This window comes from Podarcis filfolensis, assembly GCF_964270895.1.
Source record: "Podarcis filfolensis genome assembly, chromosome: Z".
In the NCBI taxonomy this organism is placed as follows: domain Eukaryota; kingdom Metazoa; phylum Chordata; class Lepidosauria; order Squamata; family Lacertidae; genus Podarcis; species Podarcis filfolensis.
The window spans coordinates 21,269,239-21,285,883 of record NC_139617.1 but is presented as its reverse complement, the minus strand read 5'-3'; the positions used below and the strand labels follow the sequence as shown (position 1 = coordinate 21,285,883).

General features: G+C 43.9%; 1 protein-coding gene and 2 long non-coding RNA genes across 3 annotated transcripts in view; 1 reads left to right on the top strand and 2 right to left on the bottom strand.

Moving 5' to 3' along the window:
- LOC310754355 overlaps nt 1-322 on the bottom strand; it is a 94,645-nt gene extending 94,323 nt beyond the window's left edge. The window contains exon 1 of the long non-coding RNA XR_014543743.1: nt 44-322. This is a non-coding gene — a long non-coding RNA (uncharacterized lncRNA). The remainder of the gene's footprint in view (nt 1-43) is intronic.
- A 1,137-nt stretch (nt 323-1,459) lies between these two features.
- On the top strand, nt 1,460-6,879 carry POU3F4 (POU class 3 homeobox 4). Its single transcript, XM_083596073.1, has one exon. The coding sequence runs from the start codon at nt 1,513-1,515 to the stop codon at nt 2,614-2,616; it is 1,104 nt and encodes a 367-aa protein (XP_083452199.1). The 5' UTR covers nt 1,460-1,512; the 3' UTR covers nt 2,617-6,879.
- A 3,153-nt stretch (nt 6,880-10,032) lies between these two features.
- Nucleotides 10,033-16,214, bottom strand: LOC310754408. Its single transcript, XR_014543811.1, has 3 exons — nt 15,982-16,214; nt 11,455-11,604; nt 10,033-10,378 (listed from the first exon to the last, which is right to left on the bottom strand). It is a non-coding gene; the product is annotated as an uncharacterized lncRNA (long non-coding RNA).
- Between the last annotated feature and the right edge of the window lie 431 nt (nt 16,215-16,645).

The following is a 16,645-nucleotide window of genomic DNA, read 5'->3' as shown; positions in this document are numbered from 1 at the left end:
GGAGGGTTAGGGTTAGCAGAAAACAATTCTAATTTATTCAAACCGTTTGCCAGATTTTGCGTGTGTGTGTTCTGTATTTTGGAAAGGCGTGGAGAAACGAAGCCACTATAACCTCCTGAGTGTATCTAGGAAGGAGGAGAGGGGTTTTCTTGGCACCCGGGGCTGCAAGACGTGCGTCTCTCCTCCTGTCGCGCCACCACAAGTTGTGTGCTTTTCTGTCACAGGCTCCGAGAGGCTTGGAAAGTTGCAGAGCTTGTTGTTAGGGAGCGCGCGGTTTCCCAATTGCTGGGGAGGGGTGGGGGGTGGAGAGGAGGCAGCCGAAGCGTCGGGATGACCAGGGCGACTGTGGAAGCAAACTTTGCACCACCCAACTTAAGGCGAATAGCAGGCAGGATTTGCATTTCAATCAGGCAGCGGGTTAACTGCTGATTTACCAACCAGTCAGCTCAGTGGAAAGGAAACAAATGAATCTCTGAAAACTAGCTTCTCTCTCTCTCTCTCTCTCTCTCTCTCTCTCTCTCTCACACACACACACACACACACACACACACACAGAGCGTGCTGTTTCATTTCTCTTTCTCTGTGTGTATGAGCATGCAACATACCCAAAAGTATGACAATAGTGTCATGTATGCAATATGTGTCCCGGATAAGTGTTCGTCTGATATTCCCTCTCTCACACACGAAGTTTCCTAGGCAAGGTGTAACTTTTGAGGCGCCGGGGAGATTGACTTGAGACAGTTTTGTTTATTTTGTTGTTGTCCCCCGCTACCCCAACCCCTTAATCTCCCAGTTGCTTTCAGACTGACTTCAAAATGTTAAGAGGGATTTGGGGGGTGGTGTGGTATTGTGGGGAGACGTCTATAGATTGTGTTAAGGAGAAGTTGTCCGTCTTGAAGATGGGTATTTAATCTCCCTTCGCCTGCCCCCTCCCAAGTTTTCCAGGAAAGGGGTCTATACCTGGAATTAATCAATACAAATTTAAACCATGCCCTCGCATTCCCTTGCCTCCTCCTTTCCCTTCCTCCCACCTCTTTCCCTTTCTTCTTCTCCTAATAAGATCTAAAAAATGAAGTAGCGGCGGCAGAGGGGCAGATGGGGTGGGTGGGCTGAAATAAATGATATTGTCCTGCAGCGGCGAAAGGGTTAACCCAGTGAATCGTGGGCAGCCCGCTCGCGGCAGCCAATGGAACCTGAAGATTGATTCACTTCCTGCTTCCAGACTCCCTCGTTTTAACCCTTCTCCGCCTGCAAGCTTCTTCGTCTCCCTCTTTCTCTCTCTCTCCATCCCCCCCACCCTTTTGGACGGGCTCAGAGCCAGCCTCTTTGGCGAACCCTCATTGGTTGCGGCGCCCACTTCCCGGCGGGAAGAGGCTTTTGGATTGGCCGCCGGGGCTGCCCGTCAGCATGCGGTTGCTGATTTGGCTCCCTTTAGGCTGGGTAGATGTCAAAGGCTGAACGCATCTCCCTTTGCCACATTATAACTAGTAGGGGGAATCCTGAGCATCAAGCATGGCTACTGCGGCGTCGAATCCCTACAGCATCCTCACTTCCAGCTCTTTGGTCCACGCAGAATCGGCGGGGATGCAGCAAGGAAGCCCATTCCGGAACCCCCAGAAACTTCTCCAAAGTGACTACTTGCAAGGGGTCCCCAGCAATGGGCACCCTCTGGGGCACCACTGGGTGACCAGCCTGAGCGACGCAGGGCCTTGGTCGTCCACCTTGACCGCCAGCCCTCTGGACCAGCCCGACGTGAAGCCAGGGCGGGAAGACTTGCAGCTGGGGGCCATCATCCACCACCGCTCGCCTCACGTTAGCCACCACTCGCCCCACCACACCAGCCATCCCAGCGCCTGGGGGGCCAGCCCGGCTCACAATTCCTCGCTCACGTCGAGCGGGCAGCCTCCGCCTCCTCCCTTGAACGTCTACTCTCAAGCGGGCTTCACGGTCAGCGGGATGTTGGACCACGGGGGTCTGACGCCCCCTCCGGCTTCGGTCACGCCGCAGGCCATGCACCAGGTGCTGAGGGACACCCCGGACCACGGCGACCTGGGCTCGCACCACTGCCAGGACCACTCGGACGAGGAGACACCGACGTCGGACGAACTGGAGCAGTTCGCCAAGCAGTTCAAACAAAGGAGGATCAAGCTGGGCTTCACGCAAGCGGACGTGGGTTTGGCGCTGGGCACTTTGTACGGGAACGTCTTCTCTCAGACGACCATCTGCCGGTTCGAGGCTCTGCAGCTGAGCTTCAAGAACATGTGCAAGCTTAAGCCTCTGCTGAACAAGTGGCTGGAGGAGGCCGACTCCTCGACGGGGAGCCCCACCAGCATCGACAAGATCGCGGCTCAGGGCAGGAAGCGGAAGAAGCGGACCTCCATCGAGGTGAGTGTCAAAGGGGTCCTGGAAACGCATTTCTTGAAGTGCCCCAAGCCGGCGGCCCAGGAGATCTCGTCTTTGGCGGACAGCCTCCAGCTGGAGAAGGAGGTGGTGCGGGTTTGGTTTTGCAACAGACGGCAAAAGGAGAAGAGGATGACGCCGCCAGGGGACCCGCCGCAGCCGCACGAGGTTTACTCTCACAGCGTGAAAACAGACGCCTCCTGCCACGATCTTTGACTATGAAGGACCCACTCGGGAACTGGGCAGCGGCGCGGATCCTATGGGTGTGACATTCATCCCCCACTCCTCCTCCTCCTCGCCCTCCTTTTTCTTGCGTTCTTCTTTTTCTTCTTCTTCTCCCGACCCTGCCCAAACCAGGATTTTATTATTATTATTATAATTATTATAATTATTATTATTATTATTATTATTATTATCGGTAACTTTACCTTCATCAACCCTTCAGGACAACATCAACCGGGCCACGACATTAAGAAAATGAAAAGAATAGTTTATAATACATACCTCCTCCCCACAGTCATTACCCCACTCCACCCCGCTGCTCATTCCTGGCAGCACATATACTTATTTATATGTCTATACTTATCTTGTTTTTCTTCTGTTTCTCTATCTATCCAACCTTCCCCACCCCCTCGCCGATTTTCTGTGGTAAACATCAAGGCTTTAAAAAAAAAGAAATCTCCGATACGAAGACAACAGAACAAATGCATTGTCTCTCTCTTTCCATATAGATATATACACAAAACGTGCCTATGAATAACCTTTCAGCGCCTTGGTCTGATCCGATGTATTTCAGGTTTTGGGGTATATATATTTTTTGTTTTCGCTTTAGCTTGGCTGGACTTGGCTTTGCTCGTTCCTAAACCAGACTTTCTGTATAGCGGCCTTTCGAAGGCCGGGGGTGTCACACTACAACCTGTAGGTAACATTTGTGACCTAAAATTGGAGGAACCCCATTGATCAGCTCCTCCTCCCCTCTCCCCCTGCAGGTCACTGATTTTCTGTAAAGGGGGGGAGGAGGAGGCAGGGGGAAATGTATTCTAATTTTCCCAGCCCCCATTAGAGTAGGGTGGAATCTGGAACCCCTCTTTTCTAAGCCCCAAAGGCAGAAACAAGAGATGACTAGTCAGAAAATCTGATTTTCTCAACCCTTCTTTGTCCCGCCCTTTCAGATATATTTAAATAACTTTCAGAATTATATAACGTCAACATGGAAATTCTCTAAAAGAAGACTCCTACTCGTCCCCTTCCATATCCCTCCCCATCCATCCCCGTGCCTGATTTTGGCTTGTCTAAACAAAGATCGAACATGGAAACATCACCAGAATAACTTATATATGTTTGAAAGGCCGGCCTTTCCCTGGTCTCTAGCTCTTCGACAATGTTATATATATATATATACACACACGACTGAATCCATCCTGGTCGGCCCCTGGAGCTACGGTTTGTAGTCAAACCCGTTTCCAGTCCAACGCTTAGCTTCGGAATAAATCGGTTTGCCCGCGTTTCTTATCAAAAGTCAAAAGGAAAACAGCAAGGGTTGAAATTAATAATGGGTATGGGAGGTGGTTGGGTCGAGGTGGGGGGAAAGGCAGTAAGGAACTGGGTTGTGGTTTTTACTGATATGCTGCAGATCTGGTCAAAAGCGTTTTGTTATTAAGTTGTATTTTTTTAAAAGAGTTCCCCCAAAGCAAATAAAATGCTATTTTGCTTGTAGATTCTTCCCTCCCTTTCCATGCCTGTCATTGGATATAGCTCCCCTCCATTTGTGGACGTGTGTGTTTACAAAGGCGCACATTATAGGGGTGTGCAGGCACACACAAACACGCTGTACAAACAGACGCATTGCCCATTGTTTGTCTACGGACACCTAGGCAGGACCACAACGTGTATATTTTACACGTTTACATGTCTTAAGCGAATACACACGGAAACCTGGCACAACGAGGCACCGCAGTTGTTTGTATAGGTGCTTTACAGACATCTAAGTATATATAGATATATATAGTTATACTACTAAAAAAATCCAGAGTATTGTGCCTACTCATTCGTCACTACTCTGTCTGACACACCTATCGATATAATATGAAAGGAGCCCTAGATGCAAATTTGCAGCTCTGGAATGATGCAAAAACAACGCCAGTTTAATTATGGAAAAGGATTTCCACCCCCCCCCCATTTCCCGCCCCCGTTTTCAATCCAAATTCTTTCCAAGCATAAACAATGTTCATTTCCATATTTTCTCTCTGGCAAGCCTGAATATGCGCTTAATATCCCAACAATGAAGACCCCGCTTTCTGCCAACTTTATATTAAGGAAAAAAGAAAAAGAAAATACCTGTACAGTTTTGTATATTCTAAACGTTTTTGGGAAGTTATTAATTTAAAAGGGGGGAAAAGATCATTTAGATTATTCATTTAGTAACTGATGTATAATAAACGCTATTTTCATTAAAGGTTGCTTTTTCAACTATTTTATTCCAAATTGCCTATCGCAGTTGCCGACAATTATTTATTTTCAATAAATTCCTCATTATGTTTTAAAAAAAAATCAGAAAAATAATTATATATATATATATATCCTCGAAGCGGCTGTCCAGGGAAGGAAGGCGTAAACATAAAACGATTCGCTTGTGATGTTTGTTTGTCAACCACTTTTAGTCAAGGGGGGGTTTATATTGACGCAATATTTTATTGTTGTACAGACGCACACACACAAAAGGTCTGAATAAAACATTTTTACAGGTTAAAAGAAGTTGCGTTATTTGTGTGGTGATAAAACAAAAAAAGAAAAGAAATCCGGGAAACTTTACAGAAAAATAAAAATAAATAAACTTTCTCGGTCCCCGCCCCCCCTTCCAATATGCTTTACGGCCTTGCTCTTTTAAAAATATTTCTTGTTGTTGTTAATTATTATTTAGGGTTAAAGGGTTAGACTTTAAAAGAGAAGAGCCAGCTTTTTTGCGTTCAAATTCCCAGCCGCCCTTTCAATCCTATGTGAAATTTGTTGTTGTTGTTGTTTTGTTTAAGAAATCTGTCAATTTCCTCTCTCAGACAATATTGAAGCTAATATATAGCAAACTCTCGTATCTATACTGTAGTCAGCTGGCAGGCCCTTCTAAGGCTTCCATCTTTGCTGGAGAAGGGAGAGAAAGGAGAGTCTCACACCCTTTTTCCTGTTAAAGAGGTTGTTGTAGATCTCGGTTTCCTTAGGGTCATCCTAGTGGAGTCTTCCTGGTTTATTTGTTTGCTTTTCTTCTTCCGCCTCCTCTTTTCCTTTCTTTTTTAAAGCATGGGATGCAAATTTCCCTTTCCCAGGCAGGGCTAGTTAAGCTAATACAGTCAATTTCACATGAGATTGTGCAAAGCGATCCTTTTCTTTCGTTCGGTTTAAAAAATAAATAAATCTTGGGACGACATATGTTTCTTTGAGCACAATCTCTCTCTCTCTCTCTCTCTCTCTCTCTCTCTCTCTCTCTCTCTCTCTCTCTCTCTCCTCTCCCGTTTAAGAGGCAGCCTCAGAGATGCTGTTGGCTATGCAGCGACTTTAAGAAGGGTTCAGCTCCTCCTTGGACCAGCCGTTTGTAATTGACAACTGGGAAACACACAATGTAACTTTGCCTTGAATCTGAATGCACGAATGTATTCGCTGCCTGCGAATTATAATTTAAAACAGAGAAGCACATTGCAAAAGGGGGAGGGGGAAGGGGATGCTAAGTGTCTTTGTGAAGGCAGAGGCATTGGTTTGTTGGTTTTTATTGGTGTGTGTGTTTGTTTTCTTGTGTGTGTGTGTCAGTACCTTATGAATTTAAAGCAGGGATGATTGTAGATACCATCCAGGAAAATGAAGCCAGTATTATTTCCCCAACCCTATTAATTTTGTAAATTAATATTAAGTTAATATTTATCAGGCAGCCATGCAATTTTTATTATTGTATCTTTTATTCATATTGCACTTTTCAATATGGGGAGAAAACCAGCCTTTATTTTGTTTGTTCTCAAAGCAACCCAGTTGTGCTCAGCTATCACGATAGAAAATTTGCACAGATGGGCAACTTAAAGGCTTGGCAGCTTGGCCTGGGTTGCTTTGCATCAGATCCCGCTTTTACTTTAAAGTTATGCCCTATTGATTTGCTTCCAAGGACATGTGTTTCAGATCTGGGTGTCTGACCTATTAAAATAAGTATGAAAATGCTGCTTTAAATTTGACCACTCGAACTCATTTGGAAGGAGAGCTGCATAGAATGCATATTGCCTTTGCCATCATGAATTTCCAGTGGGTATGTGGGTAGAGCAACAAACATTTAATTTATGAAGCTCACTGGTCAACTTTGGGCCCATCACTGTCTCTTAGCTGAACCTAACTCACAAGGTTGCTATGAAGATAAAATGAGAACCAGGAGAAACACATGTACCAAACTGAGCTCCTTGCAGGATGTTGTTGTTGTTTTGCTATATTATTATTATTATTATTATTATTATTATTATTATTTATTACAGTAGTAGTAGTAACAACAGCATTTTGATGACAGTATCTTCTGCACTACAATTTACATCACCTAAAACTCCATTCTGTTTAAAGTACATCATATCCTGCCAGGATGCAGAAATGGAGGCTACTGATGGACCAGTTCAGATGCTTGCCAGAGAAAAAGCGGTTTCTGCTTCTTTTGTTGCATGCTTAGGTCAAAGATTGTAAATCACTTTGGGATGCCTCATGGAAATATAATCTCCCACGGCCTCCAAGGTCTCGGTATCAATAAGTGTCCTTTTCCTGGCTCTAGATCCCCCAAAGCCTTTTAGATATGACCAGAGAGTGGTAGTGGGGAGGCAAGGTTTTCTCTGGACTTTCTCAAGGCTGCCAGCTCTTCCTTAGTCACCTGATTTGAGCCATAAGTGTTGTGTGGGGAGTGGGGTGGTGGTGGAGGCTAGGCAGCAACAAACAAAACCCTAAAACAGACTACTCATTCATGCACTTTAAAAATTAATCTAGAAAGAATAGGCAGAGTGAATGAGCAGGGGAGACCTACAGAAAATTTCCTTTAAGAGCAGGCTTGATAAATTGCGTTTTGGGATTATTGTAGTTTTTTGTATCAAGTCGCAGAATATATATATATATATATATATATATATATATATATATATATACACACACACACACACACACACACACACACACACACATGACACACACAGCTTTTTTGGGGGGGGACGCTGGGGTACGCTTACCCCTAAACATTTTGTGAATCAAAGTTTGGCCTCATTGAGGGGTAGTATTTCAATATGAGTAAGAAAATGAGAGTACCCCTAAACATATTTTTAGATTTCATATATATAAACACGCACACATATATGAATGACAGAGAGATTTCCATGAAAGAAACCATACTTTTAATAGTCATTTCTTGCTATTACATAAGGCTACAAGCAAAAACAAAACAAAGCAACAATCTTGCCATTAGTTGAGATTGTGAGCCACCAGGCAAGCAGGGCCAGGGGTGAACTTCGGTCTTTCAAATTTCAGCGGCGCCCTGTGCGAGCCCAATATTCGGCAGCCCCCACCTATCACCTTCCATTCTGCTCAGTTCGCTATGTCCTAGTTGTGACGCCCTGAGGCGCCCTCTAGGCTTGGCACCCATTGCAGTGGAGCTGGTCACACTGCCCTAAATCTTCCTCTGGAAGAGCTTTGTTGCTAATTTTGTACAGCAACTTTGCTTTTCTTATTAAGCTACAATGGAGGCTGGGCTTAGGCAATGGATGAAGGCTAAATGTATATATTTTAACTATATCATTGTAAACATTCCCCTCCCATGCCATAACTGTTATTCTACCTGTTTGTAATCTCTCCAGTCAATGGACAATAGGCAGACCTGCATTCTTTATAAATGAATTCCATGAAGTATATGGGGTGAATGAAGAAGAGCTTCCAGTGCTAGAAGTAAAAAAGAACGTGCATGTGGAAGGTCCCAGGTCATCTGCCATTAAAAGGTCTCCAGCAGCAGGTGATGGAGACCCTGGGGAGCCACTGCCAATCAAAGTAGACAATACTGCCCTGGGTTAACTGTTAAATCTGGAACAAGGCAGGGATGCAATTCTGCATGCACATCACCATATACATCTTATTTTATCTCCTTGCATCTGCATCCCACCTTTCTTCCACGAGGGAACCCAAGGTAGTAAACATGTGGTTCCTGCCAAAGTACAGGCTAAGTACCTCTACACCCAGTGGTGTTTAGTGCCCATTGGGACTGGTTGGGAGGAAATCAGGGAGACCAGGAGACCAGCAGTAGGTGTTAGCACTAGAGCCAATGACAGGCAGAGCCACCCCCTGATTGGTTATAAGTAAGATAAGAAGGCAGGTAGGAGAAGGCTAGGTGAAGGCAGATTGAGGTTGCTGGGGGCAGTGTCCCAGTCACTCTAATGGACTAGTGTCTGCAAGGTTGTCTCCTGGGCTCTATCCCTAGCTCACAAGTCAAGGGTCCCCCACTCACCAATTTATATGCACTCTATTTCCCGCCCACTTTATTCAACTCCATCATGACCAGGGCTGGATTCACTGAAACTGTCAGGTGGGTGCCATTGACATTCTAAGAGAATGAGGGACGTGTTCATGGTGAGTTTTGGCACCTCTTTTTCTAGGAAAGTAGCACTGGTCATGACTAAGTATTCACAGAATCGTAGTTTGGGATGTCATCGCAGGTCTAATTTTAGAGTTTTTGCTGAACTATCACACATATTATTAAATCCTCCAATACGACTTCATCCTAATGTAGGTATGCATTACTTTTGGTCCACCCAGTTGAATGCAGTTTGGCAGTGCAGTCATGCTTGACACCCTCCCCCCATTTTTTGGCAGTCCCAAATAGGCAGTAAAAACAGGTTTTTTGGGCTGCTGATGGGGTACCATACATGACTGTGTTTGGACTGGTGAGTCTCACATGGTGCAGACCTGACCCACTACGCACAGGTATTATGTATGGAGGTGGGTGGTGTATGCAGGTAATTTGAAGTATTACATACTACAAAGTAATTGAGCTTTTGCTGATGATTATCCTGCCCTTATGATTTCTGGCAGTGCTCTGTTGATAGTGTTTGATTTTTCATACTTGGCAAAATATTAGAATTTGGCATTTATAAAACTGGCATTATTCTCATATATTTCAATACAGAAACATTCCCCATGTAATTATCTGCAGGATTTTTTTTAAAAAAAGTCCCCTGAATAGATATTAAATAAGGGGGGGGAGGGGGTTATTGCTTTGTTTTTGTTTTGTGTTCTCATTTTGTATTTTTATGTTGCGAACCGCCTTGTGATCTTTGAATGAAAGGCACTATACAAATCATCATCATCATCTGGTTGTGATTTTCCTTCTTTCTTTCTTTCTTTCTTTCTTTCTTTCTTTCTTTCTCTCTCTCTCTCTCTCTCTCTCTCTCTCTCTCTGATATGGGAAGGAAGGTCCGATTTTATAGGATCTTCTCTCTGCAGAATACTTAGCTTATAAGTTACCCAAACCTTATATGTGTAGTTTTTCTGGCACGATTCACACAAAGAAATTCTATATTGCAGAATTAGTGCTATTTTTTTTTTAAGAGTACTATTCCTCCCCCAAAGAGGGGAAAAATTCAATCCCTAACCTCACATTCCTTCTTTAAGCATGAGAGAGAGAGAGAGAGAGTTTAAATTGCACAAAAATCTATCAGTGTAATTAAAATATTGTAACTGAACACATGGGAGGTGATATTAAAACCATCTAGATGGTGTCATTTGAGGGCATTTGTTTTATATCTATGGTTTTATTATCAAATACCCATACAAAGGATTGAAATATAGATGTTTATTTGTCTTTCTTTGTTTTTGAAAGCTGAAAGCCAAGTCGTTTTCAAATAGTGATTCCTTTTAGTGTAAATTTGATATTCTGTCATTTTTGTTGCTGTGCAACTGAAGGATTTCTTCTGTTTTCATTCCCCACTCTCAATTGCTGAAAGACAAAATGTATACAATAAAAGGCAGATGTAAACAAAGAACTTTTTTTTTAGAAGAATGAAGCTTCAAGGAAATCCATTTAAAGAAATAAAAGTTATTTTGTGCCATTGCATCTCTGAGCAAAAGAAAAATCTTTCCTGCCACCTAATGTTAAGTACAGATTATTGTAACTCTCATTGGGCCAGCTGTTTGTGTGAGCAAACATGTTCATGGCACACTGATTGTAATAGCGCCGATCAATAATTTGTACTTGTAAATGAGATCATGGATGAATTAGCACAGGTGAAACATCCATATCACCTGACGTGAACTATATCTAATTTCGAAATGGAAGTGGTTCACATATTCATTTGGAAACAATCAAATGTTGAAGAACCACGTGATGAACGGTCAACAACTGGTCCACATGTATTTTATCTTATTTATTTACTGTATTTATATCCCACCTTTTCCCTCCAAGGAGCTCAACGTGGCATATATGGCCCTCCTGCTCCTCAATTAATCCCGAATAGCAACCCTACAAAGCAGGTTTGCCTGAGAGGTGGTGAAGGACCCAAGGGCTGGATAGCTCAACAACTTTTTTCTTCGGATTCTCACTTTTTGAAATATGGCAACCCTAATTATGTTAGGAATGGCAGAATCTGTGGCCCTCCTGGTTCTGCTGGGCTCTGGTTCCCATAAACCCTGGCCACTGATTATGGTAGCTGGGACTGATGGGAGTTGGGGTCCAAAATCATCAGGAGGGTCACATGCCTCCCATCCCTCTACTAGATTATGTCATCTATAAATACAGTATTATATCAAATGAACATATTTTTTACACACATATGCACGCACACACACACACACACACTGCAATATTTAATTTATTAATAATATAGATTAATTGGGTAAATGCTATACTGGCTACAGAAGTGCCCTCCCCCAATTAATTAGGGAATGCTTTATTTGTTTTTAATTACTTTAAAACTAGATTCTTCAACAAACTGCAGATTGGAAACTGCTCCTTAAAGGAGGTGTTTTGTCTCCCCTCACACACAGGAGGAATGCCTCTTCTGTTATGGCACCTACCACAGCTCAGCGCTAGAGCACCTGACCTGCATGCAAATTGTCCCAGGTTCAATCCCTCCAGATAGGGTTCAGTTTGGACAATACTGAGCTGGATGGACCAATGGTTTGACTCAGAAGAAGGCAGTTTCTTGCCACCTAGGTGTGCAGCACCTGAAAACAAAGAAAATCCGAACCTGCTGGTGAAGTAAGGGTAATAATAACAACAATTACTACGGTATCTTTTTGCCCTCTGAAATTTTGTTTTTGCAAATCAATTGCAAATGCAATCAGTGAATCAGTTAAATACCATATGATGAATCAATCATCATTTCTTTAACCAGCTTGCAACTCCAATATGAGAATAGAATAGAATATCATTTATTACGGCCATAGGCCCATACAGGTAAAAACAACTCCAATATGCATATCAGGGATGGATCTGGAAAAAGGCAAATTAAGTTTCCAAGGTCATGGAAACCTGAATTCTGCAATGGCATGTAATATAGATTGACTGCTTTCAGAAAAGTGCCAGTCCTCTGAATCCCATTCTGATCGGCTAACACCCGCCAAAGCCCAATACTATGCAGGCCCATCTTAAGCATATCTGATGCTGTGGTGCAAAGCTCCCTCCTGTGCCCCCCTCCCCCCCATTTCCCAGAGTTGTCCACCTTTTTTTAGGGAGGATGGCACTGCCGGCGGGGCTGGAGGAGGCGAGCAGCGGCTGGAGGGTGGCTCCTCTGGCGGGGAAGAGGCGGAGGCTGGACGCGGCGCCTCCTGGCTCAGCTGGCCACTTCATGCCGTGGTGGCCATGGAAGATGGAGGCTCTGGGCACGGTGCTGCTTCAGCGCTGCATGGCGGAGGTGGGCAAGGGCGGCGAGCTGATGCCAGGAGGCACCACGTCTCTTCCCTGGCTCCCTCCAGAAATTGGCGCCCCTGCGCCCCACACCACTAGCCTCAATCGATAAGATGCCCTTGATACTATGTCCCTTAACTGGACTGAATGGCTCTTCGCTGTAATGGTGACCCCAGATTTGAAGTAACCTTTATGCCTCACATTTTTTCTGCCTGGTGGAGTAATGTTCATTCTCAGCTAGATGTTTTGACTGTTTGGTGCAAAAATGCCCAATGTCCAGGCTTTCTTATTCTTTTAAAGGTGATCAGCATGGTGGCGCACAGGCCCACAATTTGCAATAAGACAAAGTGAGGCAAATAGGTAGAGGATTCTAAGGGCATATTCACACCCACCCCAAACCCAGCCACTCCTCCTAGTACAGACGGAGAGAGATTCAATTTAGTTTGTATTCAAGGATTAATCCATCAAATCTCACTTTCTGAAACAATGCCTTAACTGAAACACAGGCAGCCTTTGAAATCTCTGCAATTTGCACTTCTCTGAATTTTGCAAGGCACTCCTCAAGCCAAATAATGTGTACAAAAATTCACATACCAGGGTAAAGTGTGCATAAAATGGCCACTTAGGACAATGTAAACTATTTCTACTCTTGGTTTCAGCTGTGTTGTAAACAGGCACATGTCAAGTCATGTGCCACCCCAAGTCTCCCCTGCTCCTATATCCAGAGTTTGAAATTCCTCAGGTGCCAGGCACATATTGAGACTGGCAGGGGTCCAGTTGTCATAGAGTTGCCATATTTTGAAGAGCATTATTTTGAAGAGTTTATAATAACAGTAATAATAATGATGATGATGATGATGCCACACATATACTCCACCAACCAAAAAACAATAAGGATCAGAACAGACAAATATTATAAATATTCAGCCAAGTCACAGTGTTTGGTTGCTTTCAAATTGCATAAGATACTGAAAGCAGCTCCACACTTGCAGCAGTAATTGCATTCACTATGAGTGCATTGGTGTTACATACATGTATGCCGACCTGAGCATATAAAGGTGCATGTTTTTCATTCTTGCTTCATGTATTTGCTACCGTTATGAAAGCCACATAAAGTGCAGAGTGAGCCACTCTGACTGGGCTGCTTTGGCCAAAAGTAACTACCCACCAGTCAGTGAACAAACAGAATGGTTCCCCCACCCTCCACTGCTGCTCTTGAGGTCGGAAAAAGGGGCCTTGGATCAACCTTGCTTCCCTCCACCCGCTGAGCTGGTTAGCCACAGGGCGAGGGTGGCAAAGCCCCAGGCATCCCCCACTCCCAGTTCCATGGCTCCTGGGCATATTCCTCTATGGCTCCCAGCCACAGGCTCTATGGATCATGTGACAGGGGAGAAGAACAACATGATGACCAAATCATGTAGCAACCAACTATTGGCCAGCTCCAGTCACGTGAAAGGAGCTGGAGTAGAGTAGAAGAGGAAAGGTGCAGAGCAGCATCTCTTTATATTTTGGAAGCTTTGTGGTATTTGTATTTGCATAAACCCAGACGTTTTGCTATACAGTGGTACCTCAGGTTAAGAACTTAATTCGTTCCGGAGGTCCGTTCTTAACCTGAAACTGTTCTTAACCTGAAGCACCACTTTAGCTAATGGGGCCTCCTGCTGCCACTGCACGATTTCTGTTCTCATCCTGAAGCAAAGTTCTTAACCCGAGGTACTATTTCTGGGTTAGCGGAATCTGTAACCTGAAGCGTCTGTAAGCTGAAGTGTATGTAACCCGAGGTACCACTGTATATTGAAAATCCACTCAGAGAGAATTTTTGAGTCTGAAGAAGATTTTGAGTCTGAAAAATTTTTGAGTCCGGGAAAAAGAGGACATATGGCAACCCGAAATTGTGACCACATGGAGATCTCTGGTTGCCAGGCTGCCAGGTTTGTTGACTGACATCTACCTTTGGCTGGCCCCTCCAGCTTTCTTAAGCAGGTAAGCAGAATAGTTTATTTATTGCATTTATATCCCACCCTTTTCTTCAAGGAGCCCATGCTTTATAATTGAGACTCCAATCCCCTCCTTCTCATCCTTTCTCCACCCTCCTGGCTCTCTAACTGCCCCCAAACCAGCATCCGTCCTGCCCTCCTTCCAGAATTACATTTCTCCTCTCTCAAACTTCTCCAAACTTCTCCCCAGCACCACTGGGATGCATGAGTGTACTTCTTAGAGAAGGGGGATGAGGAGGAGGAGTCCGTTTTTCTTCCCTCTCTCTCTGTTTGCTACTCCCCAACAAAACTTGACCACCATCCCAATAGATCGCAAGATTTGAAAGAGGATGGGGGAGAAAGGGTGCCGGTACTGAGTACCACCAGAATAATTAGCACCCATGTCAAGACACATTACAGTTGAACCGACTGGCTGTGTCTAGGGTGGCCTCTTATGCATAAGCCAGAAAGAGGAACTGTATCACCAAACGAGAGGACAGAAGAAGACATACAAAGCATGAAATCTGCATGTGCTAATTTATATGCATAGATGTAAATTTAGAAATAATTACTATTTTTTAAATAGAAATACGTTGCATCCCACCATAGCAGGAAAGACTGTGACCAGGTGTCATTTTTATGTTGTGAATCACCCTGAGATCTACAGATGAAGAGCAATATACAAATTTAATAAATAATAGTAGTAATAATAATAATAATAATAATAATAATAATAATAATAATAATTCATATAATAATAAAATGGTAATCCTGTGTGTGCCTGCTCAGTTTCCTGTCCAGCTGCTCACTGCTGATGGGCATTTTCAAGGCCCTTGTTTGCTCTGCCCCTTTTATAGTTATTTATTTTTAGACTTGGACCAGAAAGGCATTCAAAGAGAGGGGTGTCCTCTTTAATGTATGACATCTCACCCCCCTCTAAATGCATTCATTCAAGCAAATAGGATGTTATGCACATAGGAGCCATTGACTGTTGTGCATGAGTAGTTGCCTGCGACTGTAGCAGCTGGATCAGAGCCACTAATTTGCCTTGTGGGCTCAGCTGGGACTTCAGCTCCATCTTCCGGGTCTAGACTTCACTTTCATGTCCGTGCACTACATCCAACAGGTTCCAGGAAGCCCATTGTTATATTGTCTTTGATTTATTTGGGGATGTTCCTGCAGAAGCAGAGTTTGGTTGTGTGGGAATGAGCCAATGGAAGATGTTATGTTGGAACTCCGCCTGATGCTTCCTCGCTTGAGGATCAGAAACAGAAGCTTTGAAAACAGCATAAAGGAGAGTTTCTCAGAGCTCCCAGGAAGTCTCCAAGGACCTTTCCATCTAGGAGTAAATCTATTTTGGAACATAAAGCAATTGATTTTAAAACAGCAGTGTGGGACTACAAAACTTGATTAAAAACTCCCCGTGCTCAAGAGAACATGCGGATGGCAGGGGGGCAGGGAGAACGGACTCAACAAACAATACATAGCAGTTTACCTCACAGTAAAATGCTTTCAGCAAGGGTTATAACACACAGGACAGATTCATGTTTGGTAAAAAGAGGATGTAGAGTTTCATGGATACCAGGAAGAAATTCTGAATCAATGAAACGTGGAGCTTCAACCCAAAACTTTGATAACAACACAGGACTAGGATAGATATCAATGTAGCTACCAACGTAGACTTAACTAGAGCCTGATTTGAAAACATGCCTATCTTACATGCATCATTAGGGAAGCAATGCCCAGTTTCCAAAACAAGAGTGTTTTCTTTTTTCATTCTTCTGCCGATCCACCAAAAAAGACCACAGGCAACCAATCCATAATCGGTCTGATGTATTTTCAGGCTGCAGATGGACTCTCTCTGACTTTCTCTCATGATTTCCACAAACAACTGCATTTAAGTTGGAGTGGTGAAGACATCAGAAAGACCTATAGTGAACAAGTGGGATGAAAAGAGAGAGGAGAATTAAAATTAAATGTGATTCAGTTATGTGTTATTTAAAAGTGTTGTTGGTTTCATCTGCGTTTTATAGACCTTTACTTTATGTATACTTGGGTTTTTAACAGTTTTGTAGGTTTCACCATAAAGAAGGCTGTTCGCCGAAGAATTGATGCTTTTGAATTATGGTGCTGGAGGAGACTCTTGAGAGTCCCATGGACTGCAAGAAGATCAAACCTCTCCATTCTGAAGGAAATCAGCCCTGAGTGCTCACTGGAAGGACAGATCCTGAAGCTGAGGCTCCAATACTTTGGCCACCTCATGAGAAGAGAAGACTCCCTGGAAAAGACCCTGATGTTGGGAAAGATGGAGGGCACAAGGAGAAGGGGGCGACAGAGGACGAGATGGTTGGACAGTGTTCTCGAAGCTACCAGCATGAGTCTG